This window comes from Rhamphochromis longiceps, linkage group LG12, assembly GCF_057381845.1.
Source record: "Rhamphochromis longiceps isolate RC_006_pf linkage group LG12, R_longiceps_female_GT1.1, whole genome shotgun sequence".
In the NCBI taxonomy this organism is placed as follows: domain Eukaryota; kingdom Metazoa; phylum Chordata; class Actinopteri; order Cichliformes; family Cichlidae; genus Rhamphochromis; species Rhamphochromis longiceps.
This window is the reverse complement of record NC_140568.1, coordinates 34,399,661-34,422,836: the sequence shown is the minus strand read 5'-3', so window position 1 is coordinate 34,422,836 and position 23,176 is coordinate 34,399,661. Positions and strand designations below refer to the sequence as shown.

At 39.2% G+C, this 23,176-nt stretch overlaps 1 protein-coding gene across 8 annotated transcripts in view; it reads right to left on the bottom strand.

Annotated features, from left to right (window-relative positions):
* gpat2 (glycerol-3-phosphate acyltransferase 2, mitochondrial) overlaps positions 1-23,176 on the bottom strand; it is a 185,775-nt gene that overhangs the window by 3,273 nt on the left and 159,326 nt on the right. For all 8 annotated transcript variants that reach the window (XM_085425967.1, XM_085425965.1, XM_085425969.1 and 5 more), the window contains 11 exons: positions 22,670-22,752; positions 17,831-17,961; positions 17,654-17,724; positions 17,240-17,400; positions 17,030-17,133; positions 11,671-11,852; positions 11,046-11,123; positions 10,200-10,325; positions 2,992-3,112; positions 1,643-1,711; positions 1,212-1,267 (listed from right to left, as the gene is read on the bottom strand). In XM_085425967.1, coding sequence (XP_085282093.1) covers positions 1,212-1,267; positions 1,643-1,711; positions 2,992-3,112; positions 10,200-10,325; positions 11,046-11,123; positions 11,671-11,852; positions 17,030-17,133; positions 17,240-17,400; positions 17,654-17,724; positions 17,831-17,961; positions 22,670-22,752 — 1,182 coding nt within the window. The remainder of the gene's footprint in view (positions 1-1,211; positions 1,268-1,642; positions 1,712-2,991; positions 3,113-10,199; positions 10,326-11,045; positions 11,124-11,670; positions 11,853-17,029; positions 17,134-17,239; positions 17,401-17,653; positions 17,725-17,830; positions 17,962-22,669; positions 22,753-23,176) is intronic.

Here is a 23,176-nt window from a genome sequence, read left to right as displayed (position 1 = left end):
ACAGAGGATTCCTCAAAAAAACAAGTTTTGTTGCTTCATACACTCCAGCAAAATATGCAGCATAATACCCTTCAGTGAGATCAAAACAATGCTTCATTGTTAAAATAAGTCCTATTCCGCGTATAACTCCTGCACTCCACAACATGTGGCTTTTTCAAGGTTACGTTCTTATTACTGAAAGGAGTCTAGTAGTTTTAAATTCTTCCGGGTAGAAAAACCTGTAATCACAAATCACTTTTTATAAGGGGGTCATATATTTAGCGTGTAAAGTCTCAAGGAACTGCAGCTGTGAAATGAATGCAGTAAAAATTATGATATTTGAAGTTTCGAGATGGAAGGATTAGAGTGATGCATCACTGATCCCAACCAACCAACATTTAGAGGAGCCTTTTCCACATAGAAGCTGAACCGCAGCACATCTACAGAGATCGAAAGATGTTTTAATCTTTAGTCCAAACTTAGAATGGGAGAAAATGTAAAAACAGAAATAGACTGTGATAGCAGCATTACAGGTTCATTTAAAAACAGTGAGGTTATAATGAGACACTATTATTGATTGTTCTATCGATCATTTTACTTCCAACTGTGAATTAGAGAGTTTATTAGAGCCTTATAAATATGGGACTGTAAACACTGATCTCATGTGTAAATGCTGCTTTAAAACTTCTCAGTGCAACCCTACCAAAAATGGCACCGGCACAGGGACCTCTGAGGTGGGAAAGGTTAAAGACCTGAATGTCAAATGTAAACCACTTTGTCACAGTTAAGAGACCTCAACCTGTCTGCGCTACTTTTTTCCATTTCCTAATTTTAAATAACTCATGTCTTTGGCTCAGTGAATTCTCTTTATGAACTGACATTTCTGCCTCCTACATGATTGGATTTGGTTGGTTCCAGCCAGGCAGAGAGGCTTCCTATTGCATCAAACATCAGGTTTCTGTTCACAGCCACTGAAAAATGCCACCAGTTTGATTGATTAATAGTGATTTGGAGATCACTTCAACTTTTTTAGAGTTGGATAGCACCTCAACTTTGAGTCCTGAGTGGAGCTATAATTCCTGGCACACAGGCAGATTTGGACAGAGAGACACACACACACACACACACACACACACACACACACACACACACACACACACACACACACACACACACACACACACACACACACACACACACACACACACACACACACACAGGCTGTCACTCACCCCCAGGTCTATTAGTGTTCTGACTGCAGTGTGCGCCGCCTCCTCTGAGCAGCTCTCTGTGAGATACAGCAAAAAGACGCACATGAAACAAAAGAACAGACAGATATCCAATATAGAAAAAGCAGGTTGGGATAGGAGAACAAAGCCATACCAGTGGGACTGTATTTTTTTTTCAGAGTGTAACATTGTAGGGTCATTTGGGTATTTTCTGGTTATCTTTTATGGTGTTTTTTTTTTAAACAAGGAGGATAGCATGTGATGGGAGTGAAAGGAGCTGTTTTTCTTCTCTGGTCTACGTACCTTTGTTATAACACACACTGAATCAGTTTTTTAAAAAAAGGCAAGGTGACAAGCTTTTAAAGTTTTGACACAAAAATGGAAGATCTTTGTGAGTTTTTTTTTTTCCAGAGGGGATGTCAGGTTGAACTCACCATAGTGCTGTTTCTTCTTATTTGCTGTGTCACAAAGATGTGAGTGTATTTGAGCCACGAACTCAGCTTCTGCAGCAGGAAAGACATGAAAATGGAGGCAATTATTCAAGCGAAACAAAGCGAGAACAATCTGCTAAGATAAAGCCATCTTATTATAAAAGCTACTAGATAAAAGCTCTTTGATTCGTCCTGTAAAAGCAAAAACCATATCTGATTTTAATTTTGCTTGTATCCCCTTCAAGGTCCTCTCCTTGGTCACCTCTGCATTGAGTTTGTGGGAAAGGAAGATGTCACTAGAAGCTAAATCTGGCGAATGGGGGCGGGGAGTGTAAGTGGCTATAGTGTTGTGTGGCCAAAAGCACACCCTGCAGCTCGGGTCATTGGTGCTTAATGCTCACTCTCAGATGTTACAGGGTGATATAGTAGAACTCTGCACTCACAATATGAACATGGGGGATAAATTAATAAGGTACATCACTGTTAACGTGGAAAAAAAAAGAACAATGTGCGTGCTTCACATTCTGTTTTTGACCTGATGGTCTTTCTTGGGCCTGGAAAAATCCAACTCCTCCAATAAAGACTGCTGTTTGGTCTTTGGGTTGTGGCTGGAGAACCAGCTCTGATCACTGGTGATTATCTTCAACACAGAAGGGAGTTCAATTTATGGCAAAAGTTGATATTTGTGCTCTGGTTTTAGGTTTCTGGAACATTTTTAAATGTACATGGGAAAATGGTCAGAATGGCATTTCTAGTTGAAGCAGTGAGTGCTTCACTGTGAGAAAACACTGCAGTGCAGAGGTTCCCACATATTAAAACAGCACTTTGTTTTCATTGATTAATTTTTGCTCTTTTGGGAGTCCACTTGATGTGGATTCGACAGTCAAAGGTTTTGTTTAGGCAACACGGCATTTCTACACCACTAATCAAGAGAAATGAAAAACTGTTGAGATAAATGACCATTTAAAATAAAAAAAATACTTAATGCATAATTAGTTTGAAATGCTTTGATTGCATATTAACAATTAAGGGTTTTTATAATTTTAGTGACTATTTGTAGCTGACCTGCAGTACCTTCATGGCCACTAGGGGGCTGCAGACCACACCTTGGAAATTGCTGTTGCAGGTGAGTTTAAATCAGTATAGTTTTGGTTTTCAAAACATGAAAAATGTCACCAGCATTCACTGCATGCATCGATACTAGAGTAGGCCTGACTGAAAAGTCACTCTAATACCAGATCACGAGATTGCCAAATTACTCGTAACCACAAAAGGAATTTATGACCTATCTAATGTTTACCACCCCACATTGAACACAGGTGACCAGCTTCCCTTAAACAGTGTCCACATACCAGCCAGAGGCATCTCAAAGAGATCCAGCCCCATAGTGGTCCAGCATAGCGCCCTGAGATGTCCAGCTAGCATTCTGCAGAGGAAGAACAGCATCTCTGGACAGTGACTTGGCTGTCGTATCTAGAAGAAGTTGACACAGGCCACGAAGGACACATAAGAGTAAATCAGAATGAGGCAGTGAAGAGTTGAAAGATTATTTTCTACTACAATACCACATACTTAAACTCACTGTCAGGAGGACGATGCACAGCTCTGGGATGTGATATTACTCAAAATAAACTGTTGACTCGCTGAGGCTTGAATATTTGAAGGCAACATATTTTTATGAGAGTGCTGCTGATGTACTGTTTGTAGAAGAAAATCGCAGTGGATAATAAATACATCCAAGACTATTAACGGTACGACAGAAGGAGCCCAATTACTTCTGCCAAGTAAGCCGTGTGATTGGTTTGGTTTGTTGGTCCGTTTTTAGCAGGATTACTCAAAAAGTTTTGGACAGATCTGCATGAAAACTTCACAAAAGTGGGGCTTGGCCCAACTTAGAAATGATTAACATTTGGAGTCGATACCAATATGGATCTGAATTCAAGGATTTTTTGGAAGGATTCGCTGCTATTGTGAGACGGGAGTAAATTGGACATTTTGTGTCACATTCTAACAAATGCACAATTTTAATATCACAGTTAAATCTGAGAAATCTCTTAATGTTTTTATGAAGATACAAAAAAACGAATCCAGATACACAACTCATGAATGGTGCAGAGGTAATATTAAGCCTTGACAGAGGTATGCAGCCTCAAGTGGCCTTTTTTAAGTGCATTACATTTAAGCGAAAGACCAGCAAAGAAAACAAACACTAATGAAAGAGTAAAGCCTTCTCAATGACTTCAAACAACAGACTAATCTGCAGTGCCTACCAAAAGTTTAGAAGTACTCTGCTTCCTGGTCAAATAGCTGTTAGAAATAAATGATTGTCCCACTAATCATAAACCAGATGGGATGCTGTGTCACTGCAGGATGTTGTATAGATCTCTTCAATTGTGGATAAATCTGTAACAGTATTACCAACAATCTCCATGCTTCACGGCAGGAACGACATCCTTTCACCTTCTCTGAGTCGCAGTGGGCTGAACCAAAAATCTAAACCCCAAAACTTCGACTAAGATCAAAGCCCAGAAACCCATTCTTTGTGTTTCTTTGTAGGGATGGATATTGATAACAGTTTGTTTGATACAAATCCCTTAATCCTTCCTGATCTGTGTACAAAGAAGAACAAAAAATTAAGACTATACAGATTTTTCCCCCCAGCTTTAGAATCACGTATTTCACCTGTGGAAAAGCTCAACTCCTGTGAATTTGACATCATGGTTTTGCAACTACCAGAGGAAAAAATGGATTGGACAATGTAAAGACCAGTCTTGATTCCCATCCCTTTTTCCTGGCCTAAGCAGTTCTTTTCTTCTTATCGGTTTCCCTCAGGGGAGGTTTCTTTGCAACAATTCGACCATGAAGGCCTGATTCACAGCCTCCCTTGAACAGTCGATATTGAGATGTGTCTGCTGTTTGAACTCTGGGAAGCACTGATGTGGGCTCTAATCTGAGCTGCCATTAATTGTTCATCTCTGAGTCTCTAAGAAGTTATCCTCTGCGGCAAAGGGAAGTCTCGGCCTTCCTCTCCTGAAGCAGACAACACGATAGCCATTTTTGTTTGATAGATTTTACGACTACACTTTCTAAACTGACTGACCTTGGTGTCTGAAAGTAAAGATAGAGTGTCTTTTCTGTTTACTTAGTGGAGTGGTCCTTGCCATAACATGAATTACTGCAGTAGCTCAAGGTCACTTCCGGCATATGAACACTATTGCAGTCCAGAATAACTGAATCTGAAGTTGGTTATAATTTTATTAACAGTGTTTAAAATTGTTAAACCAAACCTTTAGAAAACTAAGATTCAGCAAGTCAGATTCCTGAACAGCAGACTAAGAAAAGCATTTCTTTAAGGACTTGGATTTAACCACAGCAGTCGTGATGAAATATGACAGCTGCCCAAAAAACTGGAACCAAACTGTTCTCTAAAATATCCATAAATGCTTTAAAATTTGATCTTTCATTGCCTGACATTAAGGTCCTTGGCTGTGTACTCAAACTTTGGATAAACTGTGTAATTACTCTATAAAATGCTCTTCATTTGTCTCAGAAACTGGAAATAAATTTTGCTATAAAGACTGCGTTAATGAGTACATCAGATAATGAGAGGGGCCATGAAGCTGGTGGTTCATTAAACTACTTGATAAAGTGTGTGGGGACATTATAATCATGTGGAGTTCAGCTGCTCCTGTAAAATGTTCCATTTTCTTTGGACATTACACAACTGCACCAAACAGCTTGCAGCTCATATTTGGTTGATTCTGCTCTCCTCATCTAAACTTTAGGTTTTGTGGAAAGAGAATGGAGGTTTCTGCCACAACTTTCAAAGTGCACGGAGAAGAACAAGGGTCCTAAGAGGTCTAAGATAATTCAGGGTGACACCCTGATGAAGGCCACAGACCAAAATGTCTGATCAAGTAATAAAATTGTTCCTTATACCTTAAATGTTGCTGGGGCTTACATTAGTATATCAAAGTCTGAGCCAATCCTCATTTCTTTATATTTTGCTAGGAATATGTTAAGGTGCAGTGATTTATTGAAACGTGGAAACGAACACGTAAATACAGTATGTAAGGCATAGTTTATGCCTTGAAAGTCAATATTTGATATGTTTATTCTTCAACACAGTCTGAACTCTTGGACAAGCTTCCTCGTCTTTTCTTAAGAACTTTTCAGGATTAGTTCTCCAGACTTCTTGAAGGAGATTCAAAGCTTTTCTTTGGACACTGGCTGCATTTTGGTCCGTTCTCCGTCAAGATGATCTCACACTGCTTCAATAATGTTAAGGTCTGGGGTCTGGGGAGACAACTCCATGACTGATAGTGTTCCACTGTGGGGGGGTTTTCTTATCAGTTATGCTTTTACTGCACTGGAAGTGTTTTTATGATCAACATTATGCTGAAAAATGATGCTGTTTCCAGTCAGATGCTTTCTGATGGTACCTGGTATGCATTTTGACAAGATTCCCAATACCACTTGCTGAAATAGAGTCTTAAACCATGACAGACCACCGTGTTTTACAGATGGCTGTAGACATTTTGAACAAAAATGTCAAATGTGGATTCATCACTCCATCAAGAACTATTGTCACAGATTTTTAGTCAAGTTCTTGTATAATTTGGCACACCTCAGCCTCTTCTCCTGGTTTGCCTTCCCTAAGAATGGCTTCTTGACAGCAACCCTACCACCATTTCAGAGGAGTGGATGGATGAGTCGGAGGGCTGGATGCATTTCTCAGGTTCTGTGTCAGGTCGATTTTTTCTCTCTAAAGGAGATGACTTTCAGATACTGTTCATATGTTGTTGATAATTTTTAGGTCTTTTATTTCTTCTGTCCTCTACCTATCCAGTTAAGGACACACTGCACCCAAGATACACCAAGTTTTCAGCTAACAACTCTGTTTATGCCTTTCAAACTGTGTAGATCCATAGATTCGACTAAAAAAAATAAGAATAAATGTTTCGGGACAGGCTGCTAGAAATAAAGCACCTAAAATAAAATTGTTTCTTCACTAAGATGTCTGCTATTTTTAGAAACAACTCTTTGTTCATCCCTTGTGTTTGGTGCCTAATTACCGAAGTATTGATTCACAGATCAGTGTTAAGTGGGTGAAGAAACAATAAAAAAAAAAACATCCCTCTGGGTGGAAAAAGCAGGTAATGTCCAAACAAAAACTGAAAGGCCTTCAGAACCTTGAACATTATTTCTCAAGACCACTTTAAAACATTACAAGAAAGCCTGGCTTCTTTAGATACCCAAAATATAAAGAAATGGGGCTTTTTGCACAGCACCTTATATCTGCATACAATCCTTTTTTTTTTTTTTTTAAATAATGCATTAATTAAGCTTTTATAACAACTTTTTATATTTTTGCTAATGAACTGGTGCCACTTAGTCAACTGGGCTAATTCAATTAGCGTTTAAACAATCATTATAAAAAAGGTGAAGCACTTAAATACACAGAAAAAGTTGGAGACAAAAATGACAGGATGAAAACAGAGCCGTCAGAGTAACGATCACGAGTTGAGTTGTACGAGCAGTAAAAGCACATCACAACAAAAAGGTCAGCACTGCAGCTGTTGTATAAACAAGTCCAGAGAGACTGCTTAGCAAAGACATTACACAAAGAATGAATGTTTGCAAAGTGCAACAAAAAATGCATTTTCAGCACAATATTTACACAGATAATATAAGGAGCTTTAAACTACAGAAATAAAATTGGATCCAAAAGGAAAATGGCAGAATCCAATAACACTAAAATGTCGATCATATTGATTTATTTATATTGCATTTTACTGTTTGTTTCACATAACTGAGAGGCAGCATGAATAAATAACCTAATACGCACAAACAAAAAAATATATACATACATTTGGGAAAACAAAACAGCAAAGTTTTCTTGCTTTTTCTTGCCTGCAAAACAAAAGTGAATCTACCTAGGCAAACTGAGGTTAGGGAATACTTTTTGCTGTCTGTTATGTAGGTGTATGCAGTCTTGCTTCAGCACCTGAACTGAGGATAGCAGTGCAGAGGCGGCAGGATAAGAAAAATGAGCGTACTGGATGGAGAGAGTTAAAAGATGGAGTTTGAAAGAGTGGAGCTTTGTAAACTGTAGTGCGGCACTTCCTTGGTGGACAAAGCTGAAATGAGAAGAAGTTATGCCAGCGTGGGTGGCACTATGCAGTCAACCAGCGAGCTACATGTGGCAAAGCCAGTCATAAGAATGCTCTTTCTGTTGTGTGGTGATGCTAGTAAAATCTTTAAATTATAAAAAAAATCAGGGCCTGTATTTCCAGAGTTAGGCATATGAATAGTAGAGAATTGCGAAGCACAAAAGAAGAGTAGTCTCCACACTGAAGAGTGCAATTTCCAGTATTCAGAGGTGTCGCTTGGCAATCATTCATATGAAAAACAGGTCATATACAGAAAGACGGCTCTACCTACTATTATGACATCATGTGACATGTAGCTCAGAAGGTAGAAGGTCATCTTGCTGGTTGGTGGTCTGCGTTTGATCTCAGATACTTCCTGCCCACGTGTTAAAGTCTACTTGCTTAAGACCCCAATTACCCTCCCTGCCCCTAGTGGTTATGGTTAGGTAGTATCTTCGTGGCACCTTACTGCCAATAGTTTCTGTGTGCATACTTGTATGGCTCAGGTTGTGGGTATATAAATCTTGCTCTGACCACCTGACTCCTGTTTGGGAAGAAAAAAGGTTCTAATTTGAGTTTTTCTGTGAAAACTTAGTTTAAGGTAAAATTAGGTTCAGAAAAGTGGCAGTTTCAGTCTGTAAGTTTGTAGGAAATGATTGTGAGGTAATGGAAACACAAGTGTGTGTGTAAATGGGCATGTGGGAGGCAAATTGTAAGGCACTTTGATAAAAGCCCTATATAACGTCAGTCCATTTATCAGTCCATATCATAAAATGATCTAATAGGAACATAAAAATGCCCTGAAGCTAAAATGTAACACCATTAGATTTTTTTTCCCCCCGAGCTTGAAGTATATGTGCCAGCTCTTTTTCATTTGAAAGTGTAGGTGTAGGTTTCCACTATTTACTGGAGAATTACAAAGTACAGTTTTGTTTGCCTGTATGACTTTTCTCATGTGATGCTTGAAATAAATCCCAGGAAGCACACACAAAGCACCACTGAGCTCACAATACTCCTTTCACAGAACCTGGGATACACAACCTGTAACAAATATGAACAAATTAACATTACCAACTAAAGTACAACTAAATACTATTAGGAGGAAGGAGGCAAGGAGGTGGAGGGTGATGTGTTTTTGGAAGCAATGAAGCAATGATGATGCAGAGCTCAGTGGCAGACTTGAAAAGCACCAAATCTATATATGGCTTGCCTTTTGTAAACAGACAGGTGGTGGGCACATATAACTGAATGTCCTACATATTATAACCAACACATCTATAAAGACTTAATACACTGAAGTCTTTGAAAATGCTCTCTATTGCAAAACATAATGTAAAGTGCTGGTATCACCTTTTTTTTCTTTTTAAACTGCTCATAGTGTCGACTATTCACAATGTAAGCAAATGTTCATTGTTCCGAGATTTAAACAGGAAAAGCCATTTTAAGATGACAGCACCCACGGCCATTATGGTTCTTTAATGTGCGATAAGCAAATATGCAGTTTCTTACCTTTTCCATCATCTGGCAAAACAAAATGCTTCCAAGCACGTGGATGCTAAAACTTTGAATAACAATATCCTCATCTTTACTGGATTCTATGATGCTGAAGCTTGCATTTAAAACGCTTCATTGGTTAATGCTACTGCTATCTCCATAGCTGCCAGCAGAGCTGTTAAATAGTATGCCTGCTCACATCAATGTGATAAAACTGCTGCTCTTTCTCTATGCAGATTTACATTTGCACAGTCACGACTCCCGAGACCATCACCTCAAAGTTGCTCTGCAGTGAATACGAATAACATGCCTGCACCTTTGACAGCTGGTGAATTGGACACCTTGGAAGTCGGATATCACGTCCAACAGTCACGACAGTTGGACTTCTTTTAAATCTAAGACCTTACTGCTAATTGGCATTCAGGATGTGGGCTCTATCCATGCAGGTGCTTTTATAATGGAGATTCAGTTGCTTTAAAGTTGTATTTCATGTGGTTGTTCTGGTATTTTCTGTGCATGTCCTGTAGGCAGTTTGGGCCAGCGCACAGCCAGTCCCACAACGGTGCCTTTTGAGAACAAACTACCATAATAAACATATCGGAGAGCTGAATGTTAAGTAGTGCTACTTAGAGAACGATGAGTTAATATCCGTGGGAAGAAAATCACGGCCAACCAGATCTTAAGGCTTCATAACAGATGTGGGCCTTAAATTTCAACTGTCACTTCAGTGTCTATGAAGCCTACTCACTTCAGACGTTGAAATGAGTCATTTCAACTTTTTTATGTAACTTTTCAGTCTATCCAGTCTTTTTATTTCTCTCAGTGGAAAGATGTGGAACCAGCTCTATACTGGACACAACAGAAGAGAGATGAAGGAGCTACAGGGGCTCAGGAAAGCCAGTGGTCTTCTGTACCTTATAGGAGCAAAAGTCCGGCTCCTCGCAGTCAGAATCGCTGTGATAAGGGTCGTCAGAAGTGGTCCAGGTCAGAGGACCCTCCTGTTTCTTCCAGAAATCACAGATGGGAACATCCCTGGGAACCTCCAGAGGATAGTGGGCAGAACAGACAGAAGCAAGCTCTGGTTAACATAATATGCAAAATATAATGGAGACCACAGGATAAATGGATGACATTGTGTCTTTAACTCTTTCCCCCATAAAGACGTCATTTGACGACCGCCCTGCACCCTTAACCACGAGTTTTGATATCTCAGTATCTATAAATAAAGATGTGGTTTGACCACCACTGGAGTAGTTTTTTCCAAGGGAACCTTTATAGACAGAGCCTTCTGGTGAAAACCCAGACACTTCTTTTCCTGTAAGCAGACCTGAAATGCATTCAGAAAAAGGCTTCAAGAGTTACTCCTAGTGGGCTTTAAAGGGGTAAAGAGTTAAATGAACCTGATTTCTACTGAAGTCTAAAAGCAATGCAATAGAACGCTCTCTAGTACAACACCATCCTCTGGTGAACTGTGGCCTCATTAGCGGTGCTGGACTGCATTAGATTGTGGAGGTGTATGATATAAAGTCTCCAATGAGTACAGAGTAACTTAAATAGTTATAAAACCAAATTCAAACAAAGAAAACATTAAAGAGTTGAAGGTAACATTAAAATTGCATCTTTGGGTAAAACACACACCAGATCTATTACATATTTAATTCATTAAACTACCTTTAGGACAAGATTTCAGTGCAGTTTTGTTTGTTAAATTATGCAGTTTTATAAGGCCCAACTTTTAAAACTATTAAAATTTTTCTTACTTCTTCCTGGATCAGGATGCCACAGCGAACCAGACTGTCAATGGCATCCAGCGCGAAACTCTGGGAAGACTGACAAGGCTATTGAGAAAACGTGAGAGGGCAAATGATTCAATGGTGAGGCAAGGTTACAAACAGCTTCAGCCAATCACATATCTAAAAAATGCAGAGGGAGACGGCTGACAGGGAACATAAGGTGTGTAGTAGAGACGTAGGAATCATCTTAGAACGAGAATAAGGGGTGCCCGGGAGGGGAATCAGAGCAGGAGAGATGTTTCTCTGTGAGGAATGGGGAGAGATGTGTAGCTGCAAGCAGCAGAGACAAGAAAGAGCAGCTGCCGAAATGAAAGGTGGGGAAACAAAAAAGAATAGTATTTCTGGCTCAGATTCGGAGTCCTTGAAGTCAGTTTGATGGAGCATGTACACACACACACACACACACACACACACACAAGCGCACACACAGATACACAGTGCACGCATACAATCCAAAACCTCTCTCTGGCTGAGACAGAGGCAGCAGAGCAGGATGAATGGCTGTTCAGCTCCATTAAACATCCATTGAATGAGACACGCTGGCTGTGTGTGTGTGTGTGTGTGTGTGTGTGAGATATGAATTCAAACTCACTGGCATGAAGCCCGGAGGCAGGAGATGGCAGAGCTGCAAGGCTCTTGCAGTGAGCTCAGACTGGCAGAGCACCACATCAAACTCCGTGTCACCTTTGACCTCCACTCCTTCCACGTCACTCCGCACGCTGCTGCTGACGCCACTGTGAGCCACCTCGCACAGCATGGCTGACACCGCACACGCTACGAACACAAACATTTTATTGTTTGCCTCCTCAAGACCAAATGTGCAGCACAGGTGTTGTGTGGCAAAGCAAGTGTTTGTTTATGACAGCTAAGTAGGTTACAATTTGGCTGAAATCTGTTAGCCATTACACACGCTCTTTGGAAAATAGATACACTGATGAGATTTTGCTGATAAGCGTGAGCTAGGATTTCCGTCATTTACACAAGTGTTATTAAGTCTTTGTTTACATTCTCAATCCCAATTATCCATTCTTTTTCATGTCCTGGTGGAAAAGTCTTGACATCCAGATTGTTCATGTTCCTAAACTGTGCAGCTGTCACACCTCGGGAAATTCAAACCTGATGGAGAAACCTGTGAAGTAAATCCATTTTCCTTATTTTATTAAATTCCATACAGCACCAAATCAAAACAGCAGTCACCTCCAGGCAGTTTATACTGTAAAGTAAAGACAAAACAAAAAAGTAAACAAAAATTTAAAACAATGACTTGAGATATTCCTGTTAACTAGTTTAATAGTCATTAACTGGTCAACTAGTCTAAAAATAAGAACACACATATGTGAGATCGATTAACAGAGTGCTGTTAATTTTAGCTGTGCTGTGCTAAGTTATCATCCACAGTACACTGCCTGCACTCAGTGTGGTTAGGTATTGCTCCAGCCTGACAGTTATATGTAATTTTACTCTGGCTCTGCACACTTACAGCCATTTATTTTCTGCATCAAATTACTGCAGAACTGCGCTCATTCATGGACCTTTTCACCTCGCTTCTTTAAAACTTCCCATCGCATAAAGAAGGTCGGCAAGTGTCATTGTAACCTCTTGATGACAGGGCACTGCCAGTGTATATTAATAAAATAAAAGAAGGATTTTATTTTGCTACTTGTTTAACTGACTAGTATTTCTGGTCCCAAGTAGTGAGCAGCAACACCTCAAGGGCACATGACTACTATGGACAAAAGCTCAGGCTTCAAACAGCTTTTTTCCTACTCTTGGCTCCGGATGAGGTTAATAAAAGTGGGCGTTTCTATTATGGTAATCTCGACCACCCTTTTAACTTATCTGTTTGCAAAGTGGTAAAACTGCTTGTTGCAGGCTTGGGAATAACCTGAGGGACCGCACCATGCCCAGCATAACATAAATCGTTATGAATCATGAAAAGCTAATCCAGTAGAGTCCAAGAATAAAACTGTGAAGCAGGAAATGAGCATAACACAGCCACTTTAAACAAAAACCATTATGGAGGCGGGGGAGATTTGACTATTGCTAACCCCAAATGTGTGTTTATCATATCGCTCTTTCGATTTGCTACAACATCACAACGACGTACTGTATACAGGACCTGATGCAACTTATTTTTACCACTTGAGGTTAGCACCCATGTATGAATATACAACAAAGAGACTTTCAGCAGTACAAAGCCCCCTGCCCACCAGTTTCACTTCCTATACAACCAAAAGAGGTCATGCAGGAACAGTGAATCATGCTGGAGAAGTAGCTTCCTGTACTTCAAACCATTATTTTTACCTCCACCAGGAATCCAAAAATGGGGCTACAGTTTCTATGGCTTCATTCCTGTCTGCCTGTCAGCATGAAAATAAGATTTCAGCAGATAGCTCTGGGCTTGAGGATCTGGTAAAGTATAGATTTACGGTTTAGGATTTCTGCCATTAGACGATTACCATATATTACTGTCATGTATTATCGCTCTGTTCCCAACCAAAACACCAAAGAAAAACACAAGACACTGGATAATTCTGTAAATTAAAACACCAGATATTCAGTGCCAATACTCTTTAGATTATTGCTTTCAGCAATATCTGTGGTACAGGTGTAGATTGTTTAAAAAAAAATGTGGGGGAAAAAAATACAGCTGCGGATATTAAAACACAAAAATAAAGTGTAGGTCTGTGACAGAAGGCAAACTATGTCTTTTAAAGGAAATGAATGACTTGGACGCCCATCCATAATCAAACCTCCACACTTCTATTTTCTCCTGCTCGCATCCAGGCCATCTATTTCCTGAATGCATAATGGGAATGGAAATAAAATGTAAAGAGCACAATCAGCATATGTGAACACCATATGTTGGTTATGATAAACTTTCAGTATGTGTCCATTATCATAATTTTACACAGGAGATAACACAATCAAACCAGGGATTTCCGGTCTCTATCCAAAAGAGGAGGTTTTTAATGGTGCCACGTGTAATACAGTTTGATTCAATTACATGCATTCCATACAACTGTGACCCTAATGCACATCTTGCATTTGTAGTCTGATTTGCTGTCCATGTCTTGCTCATGGATGGTCACTGAAGCAACTGCCAACTGTCTACAAGACAGTTGATGTACAGTTTAGCTCTCAGGGCCTTATTTGTAGTGACTGAAATTGAAATGCAGCCACAGAAAGATCTAAATAAAACCTGTAAGAGTTATCTGACAGGCTTCAGCCAACAAAAACTAAAATACTGCAACTCTAGTACTGTTGTTTTAAATTTGACATATACTATATACTACTACTTTGATATACTATCACTGGCCAGTCACATGAAAGCTCGATACATTTAGACACGCAGACATGATCAAGACAATCTGCTGAAGTTCAAACTGCATCAGAATGTGGAGGAAAGGTGATTTAAGTGGCTGTGTACATGGTACAGTTGGTGATGCAAGACAGACTGATAATTTCAGAAACTGCTGACCTACTGGGATTTTCCCACTCAACCATCTCTAGACTTTATAGAGAATGGTCAGAAAAAGAGAAAATATCCAGTGAGCTGCAATTCTCTGGGCAAAAATGCCTTGCTGATGTCAGAGGTCAGAAGAGGATGCCAGACTGACAGGAAGGCAACGATAACTTACATAACAGCTCGCTACAAATAGGGCATGCAGAAGAGCATCTCTGAATGTACAACATGTCATCCCTTTGTCACCACATGTACTCAGCTTCTGATGGCTCGTTCCAGCAGGATAATGAGCAATGTCACAAAACTCAAACCATCTCAAACTGTACTTTGAGATGGTTACTCAAATGGGCTCCACAGTCATCAGATCTGATTCTCTGTCAACAGTGTTGGGGAGTAACGGAATACATGTGCCGCCGTTACGTATTTAAAAACACTAAATATGAGTAGCTGTATTCCGTTACAGTTACAGTTTAAAAAGGTGGTATTCAGAATACAGTTACTTTGTTGAAATAAATGGATTACACGCCGGTATTTTCCTGTTTCATATGTTAGGCTATGCCCTCTCTATTTTTGGCAATTCCACGCCGGTGGAAACCCAAACAAAACACACATTAAGAGGCTCAAATGCCTGTGTCTCAATCTCATAATGACGTGAACAAATGTTTTTTAAATTATTTAATATGAAGGCAATAGGCAGAGTGTTATAGGTGTAGTCCTAAAGAATGTAGCCTCATGGGTAGTGTAGTCCGTGCTGCAGGGAGAATGGCCTGCCATACCCGTTATCTGTCTGTGAGCACGAGGAGGGAGAAAAAGGAGAGTGGAAAAGCACGAGTTGTCACCGATCAGAAACGGGAGATGGAAGCATGTAAATATAATAATAACCACTTCAGCCAAGAAGAGTGCCTGACGAGCACAGTTGTAAGTAAGCTATTAAGACTCGACTGTACACCGTGTTCATGTTTTCCTCTGAAACAATAAGTTCCGTTGGAGCAGTCTTTCAACGCCTCTCTCTGTCTCTCGCTAGCAAAGTTGACCCAGACAACAAAGTAAAGCTATTTTTGGCTACGAGCCCGTATTAGCCAGAGGTCCCTTTACTACGGTTCAGAGCCGCGGACCTGTTTTATATACGCACGGAATAGTTTTGTATGCGAGATCGCTGCTAAAAGTGCAGCGTTACCAAATGTCAACCTACTCTTACTCATTTTATATTAAGATTTAAACATCTAGTTGGTATTGGTATGGCGAGTAGCCTTTAGTAATAGTAACAAACCACACAGCAATAGTACATTCACGTAGTTGTAAAAAAGCATGATAATATATTAAGCAATCCAAAGTATTCAGAATACGTCACTCTCATTGAGTAACGTAACAGAATACATTACAATATACATTTTGGGGCATATATTCTGTAATCTGTAGTGGATTACATTTTATAGTTAACTAAAACTAAACTAAAAACTAAAACTAGATGTAATAAAAATCTTAGTTAACTAAATTAAAATAAATATTCGACTTTTGAAAAAACAAAACAAAAAAACAAACAATTCTGTGAACCTTTAAAACGAACTAAACTAGAGGAAATATCCTTTGATTAAGTGCTTGTTATTTTGGTAACACATTTTTATCAAAACTTGTCTGATGAGGCTTTGATGGACATATTTATTGAATCATTTGGACATCTACAAGACCGTGAGTCGGTGCTTTAAAAAGTTCTTTGTTTTTGCAGTAATACCTGTATTAATTTTCTTAAATCTTGCATCTGACATATGCCCTCTATACAACAATAATTAATAAAGACTAAAACTAAAGCTGAAAGTACTAAAAAAACTAAAGTGAAACTTCACAGTTTCAAAAAAACTACTAAAATGAGCCTACCTGCTCTGGAAAGTAACTGAAACTAAACTGAATTAAAGGCAAAAAGTCAAAACAAAATAAAAATTGAACACTAATAACAACTTAAAAACTATACTATCTCTGTGCTTTATCATCCAATAGAGCAACTTTAGGATGTGGTGAAACAGCAAATTCACATCATAAATGTGCAGCCGATATACCTGACGCAACTATTCCCAGCGCACCCCCACTATACGTTTAGGTTCGAGTTCAAGCATTATATACGAATCTCCACATACTCCTAAAGCTGGAAGCGATGGACATTAAAGAAATGTAAACTTAAAATGAAACAGTTTAATTCCACTGCTGACACTTGCTAGTTTAAAAAAAACTCTTTCTGTGTGCACACTCCCTGACACTGCTAAAAACTTGCTACCCCCTAAATGTCACGCATAATAAATTCTTAAAATTAAAATGTTTTCTCTAGAATTGATTTTCCAAGCTGACATGCCAACAGAGTAACTGCCAAGGCCTCCTACGAAAAATACGGTGCCTGCCAGAACACATGGTGATGGTGACAAGATGATAGATAAATAAACGTCCACGAAAATTATGTTACCTACATAAAACGCATGCCTTCAAAGTCACTCACCCCCAACAGCCTCCGAAATAAAGGCGTGTGTGACCGTCTTTGCCATGTAGGAGAGGTGAAGTGTGGCAGCAAGAGAAGGACAGGGCACAATCAATGGGTCTTTCCTAGAATTGGAGAGGTGTGTACCAAAAGGAAAAATAATAAAAGGTAGAATGTATTATTTATGAGCAACAGCTCATCAGCATTTTTCTTTTATGACAGGAAACTGACTTGGATGGAGCAGCAGCTATGATGAGGTGAGGGGCGAGCAGAGACAGGGAGTAGTGGACAACCTCTGTCAAACTTCCCCCAAAGCCGACGTCTTTGTTCCTGAACAAAAGTTCCTCTGTGAGCCAAGCCACATCACGACACAGAACAGATGTACTTACACCCTGCGGAGGAGAGAAGAAGGAAAAATCTAATTCCAAAATCAGACATGAACATTAACCATCTGCTGACATTAGTTAGAGACTGGTGGGTATGACTCAGAAAATCACTGTCACACTCTACTACACTTGCACGAAAAAAAAACAATATGAGCCGCTTGGAGTGTTGATGGATCCTTAGAGGGGTAGCAGCAGATTTTAACACTCACAGCAGCAAGAGGAAACTTGTTTGCATCTACACAGGGGCTGACAAACGAACCTTGCGATGTTTGTACAGCAGAAGACTGGACATAAGACTGGTGGGCATCACAGCCATGCAGGAAGTTGCAGCTAGACGCACACATACACACAAACACACACACAGATTATGCAGCACAATTTGCATACCATTATAGACTCATTTACTATTCAGCAAGGAAGATAATCCTGTACTTACAGAAGATGAGGTGGAGGATGATGGCAATGCTGAGGTTTCTCTCCGACCGACTTGGCTCTTGAAGTTCAGATGCATAATAAGAAGACGGCAGGAGCCACGACACTCTCCTCTGCCCGAATGCACTGCCAGCGCTTCAAAGAAAAAAAGGGGGAGTGAAAAGAGAAGAATACCAGCATAAATTTAGATTTTCATTTATTTATCTTATATAGAAGAGATGATGCCATAGAAAGAGAGACAGAAGGATGTGGCGCTCAAAGTGTTCTATGTAAAGAGAGCTGGTCTCTTGTCCCCGATGGCAAAGAGACAAATAACAACTGAAATGGGAAAACTGATGAGCAAAACAGCTTGTTGTGCTGACACAGTAGATGTTCACACCAGTTTCAACAGTTTGGTGGTACATCGTACTTTAGTTTTCCACACTGTCTCTTTAACTGAATTAAAAGGGATGTTGTTGTAACTTCGTGCAATCGTAGCAGAAGTATAATCTGCATGGAAAAAGAAGAGAAACTTTGGAAACACTTTTTCCGATGTGTTTCCGATCCACTGAAATTAATGCTAAGGATCCCAATTGACATATTTATTTCATCATGTTACATCCCCCAGGAGGATGTCTCTTCTCCCTACTAACCCTTTGTTTTGTACTAATAGTAACAGTAAAAATGAGTCCAGAGAATCCATGGACGACAGGGTAGTCTCATATTAAACAATGGCATCACATCCTTTTTCCAGGCCAGATCTGCAAGCCTCAACTTCATCTGACGAGAGAGACACCCAGGTAGTTACATGGGTCTCTTTCCTATACTGCTAGAATAGGAAAGGCTTATCTTTTAAGGCTTCAAATGGAATCATAATTGTCCCAACTTGCAGTGACTGATTAGAAGTTTTATTATTGATCCACATGCTCAATATCCCAGCAGGCAAGTCCTTGCAGCAAGATGTAGAGCATGCTTAAAAATTACTTTATACTACTGGACATGGGGGGCAGCTCCACAAACAATGAAAATAAGATCTTACAGAAGACTGACATTTAGCATAATACTTGGACAAGGCTGGATTCCCTCAGGAACAATGTACAGCCTGTGTAAAATCTTGAATTGCCTCTCCCAAGCAGAGTTAAAGACCAGGACACTGGAGAGCTGCACAGGCCATAGAGGCCACTCCAGGCCTCTGGCTCTATAGTAACCAGGTCAGATTCCAATCTGCCTTTTACTTTGTCAGCATTATCTACATGGAGGCTCAAGAGGATCTTATAAAGCCTCTTGGTAAAATATTTAAGTTGTATATTATATGGGAGAAATGGTGAGACCTCCAGTGAAATTTATAATGCCTACTTATCAAAGGTACTTTAACTGGCTGTAACAAAGCCTTCTCAGCTTTGGGGAAAATAAAGTACAACTTTACTTTTCTTATTTTGATGAAGATTAGGCAGCCTAGTAAGTATAAATGAGCTCACAGACATTACTAAAGGTCTAAGTATATAAATTTTTACCACATGTGACTGCAGTGGGGTATTTATAATTATCTAGTATATTTCTTTTTCTTTAACATTTTTTAGAGGTATTACATTATAGAACTGGAAACATTATTTATTTAATTTATAGCTAAAAAAATGAAACTATTGTAAAGTGAAGAAAAAAATAATCTCTTAGATTAGGTCTACAGAATAGCTATAAAGCTTTCAGACGCTTTGAAACCAAAACCCGGCATGTGTTTGTAAAGATCAATCATATTTTAAGCAATCTGCATTGACAGCAAATAAACCAAATATAACAGACTAATGGCTTAACAAATAAAATAGTAAAAGTAAAACAAATTGAACACTTTCAGTTTAATTTTGACTCAAATCTAGCTGCAGATCAAATGCACTGGTAAACCAGGAGGGTTGGTGGTGAAAGTAAACAAATCTGCCCACGAACTGTTACATGTTCTAAATAAACATGAGACATTTACGCGTGTACACCCATGCAAACCACCGCTCTCGAGAGGACAAATCGGCTCTGTCGTTTTTTTTTGTCAAAGCCACATGGAGTCACTGGGGACGGGCAAAAGTGCTGCATGCTGTTCTGCAGCAGCCTTTCACGATGCGCTCTTTGTATTCCATATAAGAGCCATCTCACATTAAAACATGGGGTTGCTTTTATTGTGAAGCAGGCTCTGCACTTAGTATGCGATAGTTTATCTAGCGTACAAAATGAGATGATGGCCATTCCTGGCCTTTTTTCTAGCCATCCATCCATCCGTTATTTGTTGCTTATCCAATTCAGGATCCCAGGGGGGCTGGAGTCTATCCCAGCTGTCACAGGTCCAGAGTCGGGGGTAGCCCCTGGTCAGGTCGCCAGTCCATCACAGGGCCAACATGGAGACAGATAATCACACACTCTCACATTCATGGCAAGTACTGACCCAACAGATATCAGGTGACCTTACGTGCATGGACTGTGAGAGGAAACCGGAGAACCCAGAGAGAACTCATGCAGACACAGTGAGAACATGTGTCTGCATGTAAACACAGCTAAATTCAAACCCAGGATCCTCTTGCTGTGAAATGACAGTGCTAACCACTCCACAAAAAACAACTATGTTAATTACTATAATTTATAATTAATATACTTAATGTTGTAAATGGAAAAATACTGAGAGACGCCATAAACAGCAGCACTAGCTGTTCCTTTCTATTTGTGCTCAATGAGTCTTTGGAGGTGTATTAAACCACAACTGCAATTATCACAGCAAACAAAGCACTCATTAAACAAGGAATGAAACTGAAATGATTATAACTTTAAAGAGTAATAACATAGTCTCTGAACTAAAAAGATCCTGTATTGGCCGTCAGCGATTTGAATGTGTTGAAGTGAAGTGGACTCATTGTCCGGGGAGTTGTGTAAGAAATCATGTGAATCAGTCTCGATATTATTTGCTCCAGTTGAAAAAAAATTTCAACAGCCTTATCTAATTATATTGAATAATTTCATTACATAATTATATTACATAATAATAATTTCACTTACCCAAAAAAATAGATAAATAAATGCATCACAAATTCAAGCTAACTCTAAAAGTGTTCAGTAAGAGTTCAGTGGATCACTTCACACTACATTTGTGCCTATAACGAGCAATAATGTTTTTCAGCTGTTTATCTGATGCTGTGTTAAAAGTGGTGTAGCACTGATGCATTCTGGTTCTATATTATTTTTAAGAGAAGATATCAAAACATTTTAGACAGAAATTGTTCATTTCAACTAAGAAAAGTTACAAAGTGTGTGCACTTTTGTAAACAGTGTCAGTCATATAGTCACTTATCCATCTCACCATCCATTATAAATCACAGGTTACTGTAATGTGTGAAATATAGAAAGAAAGTTCTACATTTTATTGTCATCGGTTGGCTGTAGTGCCCAAAATAATGAGAATTAAAATCCACTGAGAAGTCAATGAGGCAAACAGTCACAATTACCTATTTTCAGTAGACTGGACATGCGACCTCACCTGTATCCAGACAGCTTACACCAAGCTTCCAAAAAACAACAACAACTGTGTTTTAGAAGCTAACAAGCTAATGTTAGGCTTGGCATTCCCTCTGATAAACAGTTTAAATTCTAGTGTCTGAGTCTAACAATTTTAGATCTACTACAATGAAAGTTTTTCTACTGCCAGCTAGCAGCCGCTAACAGAGGCTAACACCAACTAACAGCAGCAAAAACAACACAGTTTACTAACAGAAAAGTTCAGGATATCCTGACCAACTCACCTCGCTATCATTGTCATTGGACAGGCATGAGCTTCACTGATTCATTTACTTATTTCATTGAATTCAGTTCATTCATTGACATCTAGAGATGAAATCTTAAACACTGTATCTTTAAACCTTATTATGAGCTACATGGAAAAACTGAAGAAAAAAAAGAGAATCTCCAAAGGTGCATCATGCTGCCCAGAATCTGTTGATGATAGAATCCCTATATACAAGTACATAGGTCATATCTGTGAAGGCACCCTTAATGCTTGATGATATACTGCAAACCATTGAAAAATTAAGTGCACTGTCAAAACAAAACTGCTGAGCAGTTTATATCCTGTCTTGCACAAGATCAGGAAAACATTTTGTTTGTTTTAGAGTTGTCTGTCTCTTCAGCTCTTACATATTGTAGTTAAAGGGTGAGCCAATGCTCCTTCCCAAATGTGGTTGCATTCAAATCAAAACATGCAAATACATACACTAAAATGTCTAAGCTTCAGTATCTGATACAGTGTGTTTGTAGCATTCTGAATTAAATATATGTAACGGTTAAATGATATGCAAATGCTCTAAAGCTGAAACCTCAGCAGCTAGGGAAAAACAGAGTGCAGCAGAAGCACTGAGCAGCGCCCAAGCATGTTTATGATGTAGGCGCAGAGAGTTGAAGTTGCTCACATGCAGATGACAATCCAATCTAACTACCCATCTCTACTCCTCTCTTTTTCTATCGCTTGGCTGTTTTTTCCTCCATCCCTCTCATAAGAATTAAATGTATGATGGGAGAAGCCACTCTGCTCGTCAGAAGCCAAGCAGAGATTGAGCGGGGATGTTATTTTCTTTCCGTTATCTTTTTTTCACTGGCAGACTGTGTAATGTTGATGGTAATTGGACCGAGGCTAAGAGGATGAAAACTCTCATCAGTGCTTGCATCATATCTGTGCCAGATTTAAGGTTTAGAGAAAAGTTCTTCAAAGTTTAGGAGAAAACAACTTTTCAATTTCACAGATCCAGATAAAACACAATGCAGTTCCACTGTGGTTTGTTCATATGCAGTATTAATGTTCACTCACGCATACAGGCATGTATGCAGAAGCTTTGATTACCGGTTGTTGAGGATAACAGGAAGCAACAGGTCCTGTAGAGGGAGCCATTCATCTACTCTGCACCTGCCTGATTCGCACATCTCCTACACACAAACACACGCACACAGGATCGTTTACACACGCATGCACATGCAAAGAGCTTTAAATTTGCATCTTTAAATTACTTAAAACTAATGCTCTTGTTAACTGGGTTCATAAAACTGCACAAAGTCTCCATTAGTAACTCCATTTCCAGTTTATTAGGTATATCTAGCTAAAACTAATATATAGTGATACAGTGTATCCTGCAAATTTCCTACTGAAAAGCAATAATGCCAACCAAAGAGGCATTTAACTTATTATCTTTCTTGTGGTGTGCTGAATTACACTCACTCTCTCTAGTCTCAACGTGCAGAAAACAGAGGGCATAAATGTAGAAATTGATTTATTATTTACTTAATATAATATGCTATAAATGAGATTTTACAGCTCAAAGGAAATTTTAACTAAGACTAATTTAAAATGAAA